Source organism: Rattus rattus, chromosome 8 (assembly GCF_011064425.1).
Source record: "Rattus rattus isolate New Zealand chromosome 8, Rrattus_CSIRO_v1, whole genome shotgun sequence".
Taxonomy (NCBI): Eukaryota; Metazoa; Chordata; class Mammalia; order Rodentia; family Muridae; genus Rattus; species Rattus rattus.
Genome location: NC_046161.1, coordinates 98,867,616 through 98,884,275, shown reverse-complemented (window position 1 = coordinate 98,884,275; position 16,660 = coordinate 98,867,616). Strand labels below are relative to the sequence as shown.

At 50.3% G+C, this 16,660-nt stretch overlaps 2 protein-coding genes across 4 annotated transcripts; both read right to left on the bottom strand.

Moving 5' to 3' along the window:
* Positions 1 to 1,375: 1,375 nt before the first annotated feature.
* On the bottom strand, positions 1,376 to 4,558 carry Tusc2 (tumor suppressor 2, mitochondrial calcium regulator). The gene is made up of 3 exons (XM_032910543.1): positions 3,904 to 4,558; positions 2,763 to 2,883; positions 1,376 to 2,624 (listed from the first exon to the last, which is right to left on the bottom strand). The coding sequence occupies exons 1-3, from the start codon at positions 4,047 to 4,049 to the stop codon at positions 2,559 to 2,561; spliced, it is 333 nt and encodes a 110-aa protein (XP_032766434.1). The 5' UTR covers positions 4,050 to 4,558; the 3' UTR covers positions 1,376 to 2,558.
* Positions 4,559 to 5,336: 778 nt separating this feature from the next.
* On the bottom strand, positions 5,337 to 16,623 carry Rassf1 (Ras association domain family member 1). Of its 3 annotated transcripts, XM_032910540.1 has the most exons (6): positions 16,351 to 16,623; positions 13,342 to 13,448; positions 10,115 to 10,219; positions 9,614 to 9,911; positions 9,363 to 9,478; positions 5,337 to 6,214 (listed from the first exon to the last, which is right to left on the bottom strand). In XM_032910540.1, exons 1-6 carry the CDS (start codon positions 16,598 to 16,600, stop codon positions 6,068 to 6,070), a joined length of 1,023 nt encoding a protein of 340 aa, XP_032766431.1. In that variant the 5' UTR covers positions 16,601 to 16,623; the 3' UTR covers positions 5,337 to 6,067. The 3 variants fall into 3 exon arrangements, with proteins under 3 accessions (XP_032766431.1, XP_032766432.1, XP_032766433.1); XM_032910541.1 differs by lacking the exons at positions 13,342 to 13,448; positions 16,351 to 16,623 and adding an exon at positions 12,627 to 12,913; XM_032910542.1 differs by lacking the exons at positions 13,342 to 13,448; positions 16,351 to 16,623 and adding an exon at positions 12,565 to 12,633.
* Between the last annotated feature and the right edge of the window lie 37 nt (positions 16,624 to 16,660).

The window sequence follows — 16,660 nt, the reverse complement described above, 5'->3', positions numbered from 1 at the left end:
ACAATGTGTTGATGCCTGTGGCTGTGTGATATGGAGTGGGGGAGAATGTGTGTCCCTGTGGGAGAGGAAGCTCACAACAGGAATTCCTGGAAGCCCTCTTTGGAGGTCCGGACAAATTTGCCTACTCTCAAACCAACCTAAACCGCCCACCCCTCACAACCTGAGGGGCTGATTCCCCGCACCCGGCATGCTAGGGAGTCCCTCTGCTAACAGCTGTATGGGAGCTGGGTATACAGGTTTAGGCTGTGGCCTTACCCAGGAGCACCCCTGAACCACTGTGCTGGCTTCACAAGGGACAAAAGTCTAGGAAGCTCCAAGGGTGGGGACTACTGGGAAAACAAAGGCCAGGCCAGACTGTCCAGGGCAGGGACACTTCCTTAGGCTGCCAGCAGGAAGGAAGTGAGCCCAGCCCAGCCGGATGGAGTGAGGAAACACTGCCCTGACTCGTCTATTGTTCATAGCTTTGGGGTTAGCAAGGTTGGTCAAGAACAGGGAGTCCCCTGGCAGGATGGCGGTGGTGAGAGATAGGATACTGTCTGCTATGGGGAGCCTAGGCCCCTGAACAGGCCTCTGGTTTATTACAGGGGATGACAGGTGCTCTGCTGGACTGCAAATCTATGCTGAACAGGATACTCCTACTCAAGACCTGACAAGTTCCAGCCTTTGAGCAACTTGAAGGTCAACTGCCCTGACCCTGGGCTGATGAACTAATTGGAAGGTTTTTTTGTTTTTGTTTGTTTTGAACTTAGTGAGTTTATTCTGGCCAAAGGCTAGGGGAGGGGCAGAGAACCTGCCCAGAGCAGACCTTGAGAAATACAGGCAGAATGTCCATTGGCAGCACAGAGCTGAGGAAGTGTTGGGCAGAGCCTTTCAATGGAAGGTGCAACAGAAGCCTGAGCTCTCTCCCTTCCGATGGCTGACCGGGAAGTCAGGTGAGTGTGGACTTTGGAGCCTGTAAGGAGGCCAAGGCCAGCAGGAAGTGTCTGTTGTTCCAAGTATAGCTGGGCCTTTGAGGGCTATGGGGCTTAGGTTGTAACCTCACTTTAGATAATCTGGTACTGTTGGGACCAGAACCATTCCACAACTCTATGTGGCTACACTCACTCCTTAGGCAAGGCAGCTAGGCAGGCTAATCTCCAGAAGGACCCCATGACCTTCCGTTTCCAGATTCCTAAACAGAATGGACAGGTGAGCGGACACTGCTGCATCTTGAGGGCTGGAGATGGTGTGTGAACACAGCCACCTGTTGGCCGTGCCTGGTATTGCTACAGGCAATGTTTGGACTCTTTCTAGCTGAGGCTTGTTTTGCTAGCTTTATGGATCAGCTCAAGTGGCAGCCTAGAGTTAGAGCCTCACCCCAAGCCACTCTCAGGTGCAGGGTCTACAAATAATTTTTATTGAAATTGAACAAAGAACACAACAATCTTCCTATGCTGGGGTTCACTCTCCCCAAGCCATTTCCCACACTCTAGAAGCACAGAGCTTCCACAAATAAGTTTTTTTTTTTTTAAAGCCATCTCTGTATAGAAATCAGACTCTGCCCCAACATTATCATAGTCTAGACTATTTACAAACCTTCACATTTTAATTACACCTGTTCTGTATTTCCCCTTCCTTCCTATCCTTACCAAGGAGCTCTGGTACTTTTCCTTAACAGACCCTGAAGGAGTAAGATGCTGTAGGAGAAGGGGTGATGGGCTCCTCATAGCTACTGGCACCAGCCCCAGTTGTTGTGTCTTGCCACTGGGTGGTGGACCGCCTCTCCCCCACCACTGGAGATTTGTAGGACTGGTGCATAGGCAAGGGAGACGACAGAATGCGGTGGTGGGGTGGGGCAAGACCCCACAGCTACAGGCGTCTGTAGCCTGTACCCTCTCGACTTGAGGGTGACTGGTTGAAATCAAGAGAGATCAGTCCAGCCCTGGCTGGGTGAAAGGAGAAGCCTCCCACACTGGTCCCCATTCTCTGTTAACAGCCAGCAAAGTGTCCGTCTTAGAGTGGGAGCAGTGGCAGGTAGGCAGGAAGGAGGAGGCTGGTACACGTCTCCAGTCTGTCCAATACAGGAGGAATCGAGGTAGCAAACGGCTGAAATGCTCTGACTACGGGTAAGGGAATGAGGGAAAGGAAGTTCCCACTTGGGTAGAGCCCCTACAGCCCAGGGGCCGGAAGAAGGCAGACTCTGCTTGTAAAGTGCTGTAGCTTCTAGGAGGGCTGGGCCCTAGCCAAGCTTGGAAGAAAGCAGGTCAGACAAGTAACTAGGAACCAGGCATTCCTGACTGGCATGTGTCCTGCCATGCTTCTTGTAGAAGTGGCTGGGGGAGACAGGCTGGTAATTCTGTCATTAGCTCTCACCAGCCACCAACCACTTATTGTTCAGACATAAACCAATGCCAGTTAACACTGAGGGACTGCCCCTCTTACAACTGAAGGTTCTGGGCCAACGGAGTTTAGTTTATTCAGGGCTGTGGCGCCAGCCTGGACTCCTGAATGGAAGCTACACCTGGATCCTGGGAGTTTCTTGCTGGGGCAGTGGGTGCTTGTGTCTGCCATGCCACGGCTCATACTTCATAGAGGATCACAGGGAAATCCACGTGGATTCGGGGGGGATCCAGCTTCACGATGCCCTGTTATGGAAACAGAGGCCAGTGAGGATCAGCTCTGGGCCTCTATGCTAAGAGCCTTCCTGTTATTCCCAGCCCCTCCCCCGGAAGCCCCATCCCCACACTGATGTAGGCTTCATAACCACTGCCCAGCCCCCTCACCTGAGGAATCAGATTCTTGTGTACCCGCCTCAGCTTGGCTCGCTTCTGCCCATTCTTGGTGACGATTGTCTCCTCGTAGAATTCGTGAGCCAGGTCCCCATCTTCATCATAGAACATGGAGCTGCGCAGAGAAGGAGACAGGCTGGGTTGGAGCCCCAAACACCACAGAGAAGTATGCTGAACCCCAAGAGAAGAGGCACAATGTTAATCTCCATGGAAGAACAGGATGCCTGAAGAACTCTTCGCTTGGTGCGTGAAAGGAGGCAGGCAGTATGGCAATGCCACTGTTGCCCTGTCGTGCCAACAGGACAGCATATCAGAGCACCCTGTCTAGGCAATTAAGCTAGCTCTCATCTCTGTTCTTTTGCACAAAGGTAACGATGATAGTAGCAGGCCCTTCACCTAGGGCTTAGAAAGTGGTGGGGTAGTGGCCTGGGCATACTGATCTCACTTCTAAAGAGACTGCTGATCCAGGGCCAAAGACCAAGATCGCGGATGACTGAGCCAGGAAGGCTGCAACCCAAGTCATTCCCAACTGCTGGTACTAATCGACTGTTTGGTCTCTGGTATTTATGGTCAAATTTCCATCACAGGGAGTGCCAGTCCCTAGGAGCCCACTAGGTCCAGGCCATTTTGTGTGAGCACCTGGGGAAAAAGAGGTTAGGTTAGTGCTCCAGATCTAGAGAACCCAACTGGCTGAGGGCCCTTTATCTGTTGTGGCCCCACCTTCAACATTGAAGCCTATCTCTGCTTTTCCAGACACTATTCTCAGAGGTCCAACTTCACAGTGAGGAGGGCAAGACACCTTAACAGAAGGTCATTTTCCCTTAGATTCTTCTAAGGCTTAGAAGAACAGAAGGAACATAAATGCCTTTAATTTGCAGGCTGAGTTGGATGAAACAAAGATATTAGACTCTCAGAGGCCATCTTCGCTGTATTATGGAGGAGCTTCTCCCTAAGAGACAAGCCTTAGCCAATTCTCTAAAAAGACCATCTGGGCGGTCAAGAGCTGAATGCCGCTTGGTTTTCCCTTCTCCTTGCTTTGACTGGGACCTAAAATATGACAGTCGTTCTGATTCAAGGTAGGGGGGCGTTCCTCATTCCCGGATGTCCTCCCAAAGGCAGATACCCATGCCCTTACCCGCGGCGCGTGAATACGAAGGGAGGCACTGCTCGGGCTCGAGACCGCACCAAAGATTGTTCAGCGCCTGCCGCCTCTGGGCCGCCGCCCCCCGTAGTGGAGGCAAAGGGCCAGAGGCCCCGAGCTTTGGAGCCGCTGGCGCCCATGTCAGCGCCGCCGGCGCATGGCGGACCGAGCGGCCGCTCCGCTCTCACAGCGCTGCGGGCGCGACCATGCCCTGCCCCAGCTTCCACTCGCAGGTGCCGCCGCCGCCGCCGCCTTCCGCAGGCTCTGCTGTCTCCACGGAAACCTCACTTCCGCTTCCGCACGCCCTGCACGCTGCCGCCTCTGAGTGGCTAAAGGTCTCATCAGTCTGTGGAGTTGAACCAATGGCCACTCTCAGAGGCTGAACACCCCAGGATGCGCTGCCTCCAGGTCCCAGAAGCCTATGGATCTCAAGGGTCAGCTGGGACAGCTCCCTCCCAGAAAGGCGGAGGCAATGTGTTGTTGTTGACTTTAAGGTTTGACCCAGTATAATTGCCCCAACGTCCCTGACGCAGCCCAAAACTCAGGCCCAGTAGCAATAGTCAATTAGGTCACTCCTCCAAAGGGACCTTTAGCTTGTTTTCACAACTGTCTTTGCAGTTGTCACATTTGCTTGTAAAGAAATTAAAGAACTTGCTAAATGACTTATCTTTTGTTGTTTTGTTTTGAGACAGGGTCTCAGTATGTAGCCTTAGCCGGCCTGGAACTTGCCACATATAAAAGGCTGACCTCAACGCTTATCTATCTGCCTGTGCCTCCTGAATGCTGGGATTAAAGGATTGAGCAACTACACATGGGGCCAAATTTCTTTTAAAAACATCTTGGTCGGGTTGGGGATTTAGCTCAGTGGTAGAGCGCTTGCCTAGCAAGTGCAAGGCCCTGGGTTCGGTCCCCAGCTCCGAAAAAAATAAAAGGAAAAAAAAAATCTTGGTCAATTTCTTTTTTTGGTTCTTTTTTTCGGAGCTGGGGACTGAACCCAGGGCCTTGCGCTTCCTAGGCAAGCGCTCTACCACTGAGCTAAATCCCCAACCCTGGTCAATTTCTTACAACTATATTTGAGGTCTAAATTGTGTTGTAAACCCACCAGATAACATACTTCAGGAAAAGAATTGTACCAGCTCTACCCTTGTAGCATGTAAAGTGTAGTTATATGGTGAAGGGGTTATTGCTATGGTTTCTCTGAGTTGGCCTATGAGAAAAATGGTTTCCCTGTGCAGTAACTGTAGCTTAGTCTTGTCTCCACCTTGACCAGAGCGAGGGTTGAAAGACATCTGAATCCAGGCATACATTTCCTAAACATATTGGCCACTGCAACCTTGGAAAGGATTCACTCTGGATGTGTCAATCATGTTGGCAGTCACTCTCAGTAGGCATTGCCCTGACTGGGGCCCACATCTATGGAGTCCAAAACCAGAGAAATTCTTACATCTTTATTCAGCCAATTATCTCAGGCATCAGACCCTGATGATGACTGTCACACCCCCATCCCTTTCCCAACAGGAGGCATTCAGTTGAGGCCACAAAACATTACATACATTCATACACTTCCATCAAAAATATCTGAGGGAGACTCTGGCTTTGGCAAACAAGAGGGGGTCTGGTCCGGCAACCTTTCCCGTAGAGAAGGCACTGAGCCACCGCAGTTGTATTGGCCAGCCCCCCCTGACCCCAGGGTGTGTGAGTCAGAAGGCACGGTAAGAGGGAAACCCAGATTAGACCTTAGTGCTTCTATTATTCTCAGCAGCTCCCCTTGGCTCTGACAGGGCTATCCTGAGACTTATTCACGACCCAAACAATGTTTCTCCATAGGTAAGGGCCCTCACCCTTGAAAACATAACCTAGATCTGTCTGTAGGGTCATAAGATTCTCACAGCTGCGGCGACCCCAAGGAAAGACTGGAGCAGCTACCCAGAGTATGACCCAGTATAGAAGGACAGAGGGACCCAAAGCCACGCCCGCCGTGCCCCGCCATATCCACTGGTAGAGGGCCAGCGCCTTCACTGTTCTCTGGGCTCATCCCTGTCATCAGAGGAGGACCTCCACGCACACGCACTCCTCAGGCCCCACGGGCCCTGTCACACTCACACGGCACGCTCTTCGCACTGCCTGTTCTCCTCCTGTCACCCAGGGCCACACAAGGTCACCCCAAAGGACAGGCGTGCAAGGCCTCCTGGATCTTCTGGCGACACCGAGAATACTTCTGCAGGATCTGGCGAAGGTGTTCCTCTTCTTCACGCTGCAGGATGCGCAAGAAATTGTGCAGCTCAGGCATGCTGAAGGCGTCCCACTGGAAAGGGCAGAGGAGATTCACGGGCTGCAGCAATGCATGGCTAAGTAGGCAGACCCTCCTCAGAGACTGGTCCCTCATGGTCCCTCATGGTCCCCGTAAGCAGGACGGGGCCTCCTGACAGTCCCTTCTTCCGCATCCCTCCTCATTTTGTTACTTATTATCTCATGTGTTTTGTCATGTATCACAGGTATGCATGTTTCCACACAGAGGTCAGAAGAAGGTATCAGATCCCCTGGAGTTAAGAGTTACGCATGGTTGTGAGCGCCCTCTGGGTGCTGGGAATCAAATCCAGGTCCTCTATAAGAGCGACATGTGGGGTTGGGGATTTAGCTCAGTGGTAGAGCGCTTGCCTAGGAAGGCAAGGCCCTGGGTTTGGTCCCCAGCTCCAAAAAAAAAAAAAAAAAAAAAAAAAAAAAAAAAAGAAAAAAAAAAAAAAAAAAGAGCGACATGTACTCTTAACCACTAAGCCAACTCTTTTTGTTGTTGTTTAAAGGTTTTATAATTTATGTACATTGGTGTTCTGCCTGCATGTATGTCTATGTGAGGGTATCAGATCCCTTGGAAATGGAATTACAGATAACTGTGAACTGAACCCCAGGTATTGAGCCCATGTCCTTCGGAAGAGCAGCCAGTACTCTTAACCACTGACCCATCTCCCCAGCCCTCCTGAGCCAACTCTTTAAGCCCCTTATTTTTTTGTTGTTTTTTGAGTCATGGTCTTTCCACATATAAGAGGCTGGCCTTGAACTTGTTACATAGCCAGGTTAGTCTCAAACTTGTGATTCTCCTGTTCTGCTTCCTGAATGCTGGGATTACAAGTACTTATCACTACGCTAGGCTAGATGTTAGGCTCTTGACTAAAGAGTCTGTGCTAGGATCCGCATGAGCAGTCTGCAGAGAAAACAGTTGCCTTGTAGAGAAATATCTCTATCTGTTGTCAGGTGCACTCTCTCACATATCCTCTGTCTGTCTGTCTGTCTGTCTGTCTGTCTGTCTCTCTCTCATTACAATGGGCTATGACTCACACCTAGGGTGTCATAAATGTTAGCAGTTACCTTTTACATTTCTTTCCCATTCAGCTACATTCCCAGACAGCCCCCTCACCCGCCCTACATTTTCTTTATCTTTGCCGCCCAGCCTTGTAGATGCTGAGCGTCCATTCTCCCTACTGCGCCACCGCCACAGCTAGCCCCTTGGTAAAAATTTTTTATTTTTTGCATTACTGGCAATTGCACTGTGCTGTCTAGTTTTCTGTCAGCTTGACACGAGCTAAAGTTATCTGAAAGTTGGGAATCTTAGTTGAAAAAAAAATGCGACCATAAGATCTGGCTGTAAGGCATTTTCTGAGTGACTGATAGGGGAGGTACCACCCCTGGGCTGGTGGCCATGGGTTCTATAAGGAAGCAGGCTGAGCAAGTCAGTAAGCAGCACACACCATGGCCTCCTCTTCAGCTCCTACCTTCAGGTTCCTGTCGTGTTTGAGTTCCTGCCCTGACTTCCTTCAATGATGGACTATGATATGGAAGTGTAAGACAAATCCCCCAACTTACTTTCTGGTCTTGGTGTTTTATCAGAGCAACAGAAAACCTAACTAAGACATGAACCAAGGGATAAGCATGCTGAGTACCTGACCACTGAACTATAGCCCCAAGCCTTTTATGTTTGAGACAGGATCTCATTCAGTTAACCTGGACTGGCCTAAGTCACTCTGTAGCCCAGGGAGGCTTTGAACTAGTGATCTTCCTGCATTCCAAGTAGTTGAGATTAAAGGAGAGTGTGTGTCACTAGGCCTCGCTAGGAAGAATGTCTTGTTTGTTTGTTGGTCTTGAACTCTAGGCAATTCTTCTGCTTTAGTTTCCCCAGTAGATGAGATTACAGGCCTGTGCTGCTAAAACGTCTGTCCAATGCTTCAAAGAGGCCTTTATGTTTTCCAGGTTACACCTGTGAAACTTTGTTCATTTGTTTTAGGGGCTCGAGAGACAGTTCAATGGTTAAGAACATTGGTTGCTCTTGCAGAGAACCAGAGTTCAATTTCCAGCACCAACATGGTGGGTTCCAATCATCTGTAACTCTGTTCCAGGGGAGCCAACACCTTTTTCTGACTTCTCTGGGCATGTGTACACCTATATACAAATATATACATACAGGCAAAAGAATCATACACAAAGTCTTTTTTAAAAACTGTTTTATGTGGATAAGTGTTTTGTCTGCAGGCAGATATGTGCACTGTGTGCATGGTCTGGAATTATGGACAGTTGTAAGCTTCTACATGGGTGCTAAGAACCAAATCCAGGTCCTCTGCATGAACGACGAGTGCTTTTAACCACTGAGTCATCGTTCTTGCCCTACTATTCTAGAGGGGGGTGTGTGTGTGTGTGTATGTGTGTGTGTGTGTGTGTGTGTGTGTGTGTGTGTGTGTGTGTGTGTGTGTTAGAGTGGGGTTACATGCACATAAGTACAGGTACCCTCTGAGGCCAGCAGAGGAAGTCAAATCCTTTGGGAGCTGCTGGACATGGTCCTTGGGAAAAGCAGCAAGCACTCCTAACTGTGGCACCGTCTCTGAGCCCACATAACACGTAGCTCTCAACTTGTCTTGGCTCAGCATGAGTTGGTCAAGTCCTCAATCTTTGGAGTAGTTTTTTTTTTTCTTTTTTTTTTTTTTTTTTTTTTTGGAGCTGAGGACTGAACCCAGGGCCTTGTGCTTGCTAGGCAAGCGCTCTACCACTGAGCTAAATCCCCAACCCCTGGAGTAGTTTTTCAACATCAGGAAACAACAAAGTCCTAAGGCAATTCTTCCTAGCTTGTGTGTTTTTTGTTGTTATTGTTGTTTAGTTTTTGTTTTTTGTTTTGTTTTGTTTTTTTGTAGCTCAGACTGATCCCAAACTCACAGCAATCCTCCAGTCTCAGCCTCCCAAGTACAGTGATTAGAACATGAACCACTCACTAGACTCAGCTTCTTCTAGTTTCTTGGGATGGGCTCTAGACCTTGCTTGGGCTCTAGACTTCCACTTGAGGACCTGCATAGTCTTGGAGAAGCTGTGCAGGGTTTGGCCTCTAGGCCAGTTTCTCCTGAAATTCCCACCATAGCTATGCCCCACTAGCTTTGTCTAGTGATAAAAAAGAGTAAGAAAAGCTATGTACTCACATTCACCTCCCCAGAGTCATTCTCCTTCAGGACAAAGCTCAGGGCTTTTTCACTGGGCCCTGCAAGAAGCCGTAGCTTCAAGGGCTGCTCCTCATCTGACAGTTTCCGGAAGTATACTAGAGGTCAGACGGAGGGTGGGGGGGGAGGAGGGAATAAACAGTTAGAGACAGAACCTGATGCCTCGGCCCCTTAGTGCACAGATATGTGGTATATACCCCCTTACATAGGGAGACTTAAGACTGGAAACCTACTTTGGCCATGGCGTTCAGTTCGTTCAAAGAGTGCAAACTTGCGAGGATCATCTACTACCATGAATTTTCGAAGCAGGGCCTCGATGACCTCACGCGCGCGTGTTCGTGACAGAACGTGCAGATGCTTAACAGCATCCTTAGGCAAGTAAAAAGAGGTGCGGCGCTTCACAGCTGAGCTCCGCCCCGTGCCCCTCCGGGCATCCTGCAAGGAAGGCGGTTTCTTGCTGGAAGGCACTGAAACAGGGCGTACCAGTTTCAGCTGAACCTTGATGAAGCCGGTGTAGGAGCCATCCTTATTCTAGAAAGAGAGAAAGAACCACGCCACGTCAGGAAGTTCTACTGGAGATGGCTGAGGTAGGCTGAGTCCTCCTGGGGCAGGGCAAAGACAGGTATGCATAGACCGCTGCTCGGGTCCACCCACGAATTCGTGGCTCGGACTCTCTGGACCTCTGGCGCAAGGCTGGGCTCCTGTTCCCCCACACTCCTAAGCAGACAACTCACCAGGCTCATGAAGAGGTTGCTGTTGATCTGGCCATTGTAATCCTTGATTTTCTGCTCAGTCTCAGCTTGGGAAAGATCAGGTGTCTCCCGCTCCACAGCCTCATCCTAGAAGACAGGCCAGCATGGACTCAAAGCCCTGGAAAAGCCCAAGGCTTTTTTTTCTTTTCTTTTTTTTTTTTTTTTTTTTTTTTGGGGGGGTCTGGCTTGGAACTTGATTTTGATCCTGTACCAAACCCATCCATCCTGAAGCCATCACGGCTCCTGGTTTTACACGCTATAGATGGAGACAGCAAAGAAAGGTAGAATCATTTGGCTGCCTGCTGTCTGGGGCCACCTCAGCCTGGCTGTGACCCCTAACAACATTACAGAAACAGACAAATGAAGGCACATAGCAAGCGGCCAGGAAAACATGAAAGCATGAAGGACTATCAGGGAAAATCTTGTTTAAGGATGTTTTTTGGGGATAAAGTACAGCACAAGGATGAGAGTACTTGCCTAGTACAAGGTCCTTCCATCCCTGGTAAACCCCAAATCCCCCAACACACACACACACACACACACACACACACACACACACACACACACACACACACACAATTATCTCCACTGCATAGCCAATCCCAGAACACGAGTTGGGTCAGTTTGTTCTGGAGAGGGCGTTCACTCTCCCATTCTGTACCAGCACAGACTATGACCCACTGCAGGGGGGGAAGCAAGGAGCTTACGCACATCAGCAGCCTAACTACCACTAGACAGGAAAGGCGATCTCTTTAATGTAACATGCCTTAGAGGGGTTCTTGAGGCCAGCCGTATTTCAGACAGTGAAGAAATCACTGGGACATACCATTTACCCCCTGACTCAAGCTAGGTTCCAATCTGCCAGAGGTAATAGACGATTTCCTGGCAGAGCCTGTCCTACCAGTAGCAAGCAGGTAGGCTTCTGCTCTTCTCCTTGCTGTCTGACTTAACCCAGAGACAAAATTCTTCAGGGACTGGATTTTGCTAGAGGGTGGAGCACTGCTCAGGGCAGTCAGGACTCTGAATTGATTTTCCTCTACCAAACTCACTTGACCTCACTGGTGCAGTCTTCCTTCCGGTTGGTTTCAGAAAGGCCCTAGCTGGAACACAATTGGAATAAACATGGCTGGGATCACCACTAGGCAGTGCCTTGTCCCAGGAGAATTCCCATGAGGTCCAGGCTGGGGATTGAACCTGCAGCCTCACAAGTGCTGAACCACATTCCCAGCCCTCATGCCTTATTTACTCTTTGGGATTTCTCAGCTTCCTTTTTCTTTCTTTCTCTTCTTCTTTTAGTTCCTTAATGGTTGGAAACGAGGCCATCACACATGCTAGCTAAGCGCAATTGAGTTAGCTACAAACTTCAGCTGATTTTAAACAATTCTTTTCTTTACATGCCAATATCCTGTATTTTTTTTCCCCACCTCTCTATAATAAAAGATGACTCAGGCTGAGTGATACGGAGACAATCTCAGAGCCCCACAGTGAATCTAAAGTCTGGACTAAGGTTTTGGCGGTAGCAGCCCACCTATAAGAAATTTGTATCAAATCTTACCTACAGCATCACAGACAATTCCATTTTCTTGGCTCAAATAAGGAGTTCTAGTTCTAGGAGTTCTTGCTCAACTAAGTTGCTCAAGTTTTCTAACCTTCCCTCTCACTTTTCTGATTCGAAGGCCTCTGTGGTGTTCTGAGGGATTCTGGCTCCAGAACAAGTTAAGTTATTCGAGCTTGGTGGCCACAACCACAATATTCCCAGAAAAGTCTGATAATTTGGGCACATCTAGATTTTTTAAAGAGGTTCAGCTGCCCTGGTACCACACTTTCGGGCATTTTACAGTTTTCTTGCTCCCTATGGGTAAAATGATCCTGATGATTAAAGTCCAAAACAAAACATAGGTCCCTCTACCTATGTTCCCCAAACCCCACTGCGCCCTGGAGGGAAGAAAGATAGGGAATCTGTCTACATTCCAGCTGCTGGTGTCAAAGAGTTGGTCCGGTAACGGCTGGGGGACTTTGCTGGCTGATCTATGACCGCATAAGACACGGACAAAGTCCCCTCCCAAACTAACTTCTCACTTCCCGGTGGACTCCTCCTCCACTTCCTTATTTCCCCCAGGGAAGGAGTGGGAGCGCCCAAATGCGAAATCAAGACGCCGGTTTGGATTGTGAGGCTGGCTTTAGTCATGGGTGAATAACGCCCGCCTGTGGTCCACCCTTCAAGCTTCAGAGTTGCTTCCCCTGGCTCAACCGGTCTGAGAATGCAAGGGCAGGGTAGCCTGGGTACTCAGTACCATCGCGCTGGAACTCGGTTTCTACCCGGAACAGAGACCCCTACATACGTTTCCCCGTTTTTGTCTGGACCAGCCGAGAGGCTCGCGATGAGAGGCGGGGAGGCTGCCCACCAACTAACTCTCCAGGCCGCAACTTACCGGGGAGGGGCGGGGTTCCAGCGACCGCCCCTCACCCGCCGGCGGCATTCCCGGGCTCCCACCTGGTCCCGGCGCGGCCTGCGGACCAGCGAGGTACGCGCCGTGAAGTACTGCTCGAGCTCTGAGTCCGAGTCCTCCTGGCTGCAGTAGCCACTACTTGTCGTGCTGCTCCAGGTCATTTCGAAGGAAGGTGTTTCAGCCTCGCCCATCGCCTTGCCCGCCCGATCCCTAGTCCACTGCGTGGAGAGCTTCCAACCACCGCCTCGGGCGCGTGCGTGCGTGTGAGCGTGTCAGTACGCGCTTGCGCCGAGGCCAGCGCCGCGCCGCAACCGTTAGGACTGAAACGTAGGCAGCCCGACTCCAGCTCTAGTGTCAAGGAGGGTGGGTGGGGGCGTTGAGGGGCGGGGACACAACGCTACAGCTGGAGGAATGACCTCATCTCAGAGGCATCTCAACCTGGCTCCGCCCCTCAGGCCCCGCCTCCCAGAGGGCCGGGGCGTGTGCGCATGTGCACCGATGTTGCCTCAGGGCCGGAAGCGGGGTGTGAGAGGCGCGTGAGCACCCTGCCAGGGCGCGTCTTTGCGGTCCGTAGTTTGTGGGCTGTAGATTTGGCGTGGAGTCCGCACCTGGCAAACCCGCAAGCAAAACTAGCGTCTGTGATGCCGAGAAATCGATAATTGGGATGTTCAATGTGCACGGCGTCGAGATTAACCCCGAAACACCTCCTCTGAGCCCCGGCTTTCCTCCCGGCCCGCCCTCCCCCAACCCCGCGCTCACCACGTTCGTGTCCCGCTCCAGTGCAGGGTCCCAGCCCAGGTCTCGGGGCCCGCAGCAGTCCAGGCAGACGAGCGCACGACATCGGTAATGGCAGGTGAACTTACAGTCTGCAGAAAGGACTGGCCGTGAGGCGGGGAAGCTGGGCGAAGTGACCCACTGACTGAGGGAGCCTCTGCCCGACAGATTTTTGGACTTGGCTGGCCTTTTCTCAAGCTGGGTTACCGCCCACTGCTACACAGATCCTCGGTTAGGCACCTCTGGACACTTTAATGGAAGGCCTCAGGCGGTTAGGGATCCAAGCATGCGAAACACTTGTGCTTGCCTTCCGCAGAGCTACTACGTAGCTTTGCCATTAACTTGAAAACAAAGGCATTTAATTTACGACTTCCTGTATTTGTCCTTTGTCCTTGTTGGGTTTCAGACAAATGGCAGAGGTGGCAGAAGTGCCTGTGTAACGTATCAAAGCAGACCTGGCCTCCGAATTCTAGCATCCCTCAGTCTAAACCTGTTGCAGGACATAGCTGGCATACCCTGCCCTTTACCCTGAACTTTTCAGCCCAGGGACTGGGCTTCCCCTCCCCCAAAGGCTCTTCCCTATATAATCCAGACATTTTGTGCTGCCTCCCACCCCAACCACTTTCTCTGTTTGTGTGTCTTTCTGTCTCTGCATTTCTTTCTCCGTGCATCCACATCCTCCCTCTCTCGTTCTCTCCCTTCCTCCCTGTCTGCTTGGCAACTTCCCTAGCCTCCTTCCTTGGAATCAGTGGACCTGCTGCCCCCAATAAACCTACTTTCAAACTTGATTCTGCTTGACTTGGCCTATTTCTTCAGCTGAAAAAAAAACAAACAAACAAAAAAAACCTAAAAACTATTAGTCTCCACTTGTTTACAGATTATTTTGTTCAAGTTAGCCCCAAATGGTAACCTTGAACTTGGTGATCCTCCTGCCTCCAACCGCTCCAGTGCTAGGATTATTGGTACATGCCACAGTGTCCAGTGGACACGTCTAACGTTTTCTCTTCTCTACCCATTATCAGGATTGGTAAATCTGTCACAGTTTCTGCTCGCTCCCCTTGATTCCCAGGGGTAGCACCCACTGGCCAGGTGTTGTCGTTTCTGCTGCTCCTTGTCAGCAGCCCTTTCCTTAGTTCTGTCAAACGTCCAGGTTTAATAGTTGATGTCCAGGTTTCTGTCCCAGCTCTGTCTACACTCACCTGATCCAGATCCAAGGCAGCACTGATTTGCCTCTTCAGACTAAATCCTACATGCAGTGCCTACACTTTAATGCCTAATAAAGATTTCAGATGAACGTGGCCAAAAATTCATTTTTTTCCCCATTTCACTCCACCCCAAGGTTCCTATCTCAACAAGTTATCACTATAAGCCCAGCTTGAAACTAAACCCCACATTTACCTTTGATTTCTTCCTTATTTCCCAAACTGTCTTCTTTCTTAGACAAGAACTCTAGAGCTTGTCTCTGTGTGAATGTTGAAATGCCGCAGCTCTTCCATGTGGCATTGTCACAGACTGCTGTCCTAGCTGAGTTTGTGACATACTCGTGTAGTGAATAAGAAGGTCTAGAGGCATGCACAGGCCTATAGAACCATCCTTAAGTTCCTACGTGGCCTACAGCACTGATTCTAAACTCAAAACTACACATCAGAACTTGGGAGGCAGGGGCAGGTGGGTCGCTTGTCACAGCCTAGTCTGCATAGAGAGTTCTAGGCAAGCCAGGGCTGCATAGTGAAATCCTGTCTTAAAAACCAACCAGCCGGGGTTGGGGATTTAGCTCAGTGGTAGGCGCTTGCCTAGGAAGTGCAAGGCCCTGGGTTCGGTCCCCAGCTCGAAAAAAAAAGAACCAAAAAAAAAAAAAAAAAAACAAAACAAAAACCAACCAGCACACACACACACACACACACACACTCTGCACATGCACACACACACATACACACACACACAGACACTGCACACGCACACGCACTCCTCTCACAAGGCCTTGAGATACTTTCACAGGACAGAAGAAGTGGATCCGAACTTCTACAGCAAAAACGCGCTGCTTTTAGGAAAGACATACTTGAAGCTAAACAACAGAAAGCTTGCTGCATTCTGGCTGGTAAAAGCTAAGAGTTACCCAGCACACGCAAAAGAAGATAAACAGATACAGACAGAAACTGCTCAGTTGCTTACAGGTTTGTGACAAGAACTGAGAACATTTTGGAGAAGGGGACAGCATACCCGATACTTTGTATTTCACTGATCTATAAACATGATACATTAACCATCAAAAAACAAAAAACAAAAAACAAAAACCAAAAAACAACAACCACAACAACAAAACCAACCAACCAAACCAAAGCAAACAAAAACCCAGAATGCCTGAGGTTCACTCTTAACAATGGACTCAACAAGTCTGAGAGAAGTAGGCGTGAGGAGACTGGAGGGTATAAATTGTCCTGGGTGACTCTCTTTGCTGGTAGTTCTTAGGTCAGAAGGACCACTCACTGCGTGTATGGCTGTACTCCATGTTTTAGCCTCTACATTCTTGACTCAAAACAACCTTGAGTGAAGTTTCAGTAGAATTCTTACTTACAAGGAGCCTAACCAAGGTTCTGACTTTTTTCTGGCCTCCTGTTATATGTGGGAGAAGTCACCCAGGAATCTAGAGGGGAACCCAGTGAGCCAATCGTTGGGAAGAGGCGGACCTCGGAATGTAGGCTTAGAGCACAGTAGGCACAAAGGCTTTTCAAGAAGGGCCCAAGCTCTTTAAAGACAAACTTGAAAGCAGCACCTTATTCACAGACAACTAACTCTGCCCAACTATGCACGCACAGAGTGTGACAAGTGATAAATCATTTTCTCAAGCACTCTTCCTGATGGGGCAAGGTAAAGGGATCTGGTCTGCAGGATCATCACTGCTGACCAGCCCTCTGCTGCGGCTTGACCCGCAACTATGGTGCTGCCTTTGACCTCCCGTTCCGTAGTCGCTGGTTGTGTGGGGCCACTACTCACGCGCGCACTGTAGGCCTTTGCGCACGACGCCCCAGATGAAGTCTCCACAGAGGTCGCACCACGTGTGCGTGGTGGGCCCTGCAGGCTGGAAGCGGTGGCCACGACCCGGGACGTGCTGCTGTGACGGATTGCGTGTTGTGCCCGGCGCGATGCGCAGAGCGTTGGCACGCTCCAGCCGGGTACGGCCTGGACCGATGCGCCCGGACGGTGCCAACTCTCGTAGTTCAATGAGTTCTGGCTCCGCCGACATGGCCCGGTCAGGCCGGTGCTGTAGCGGACTAGCAGCTAGTGAGTTCGGAGCGGGCGAGGC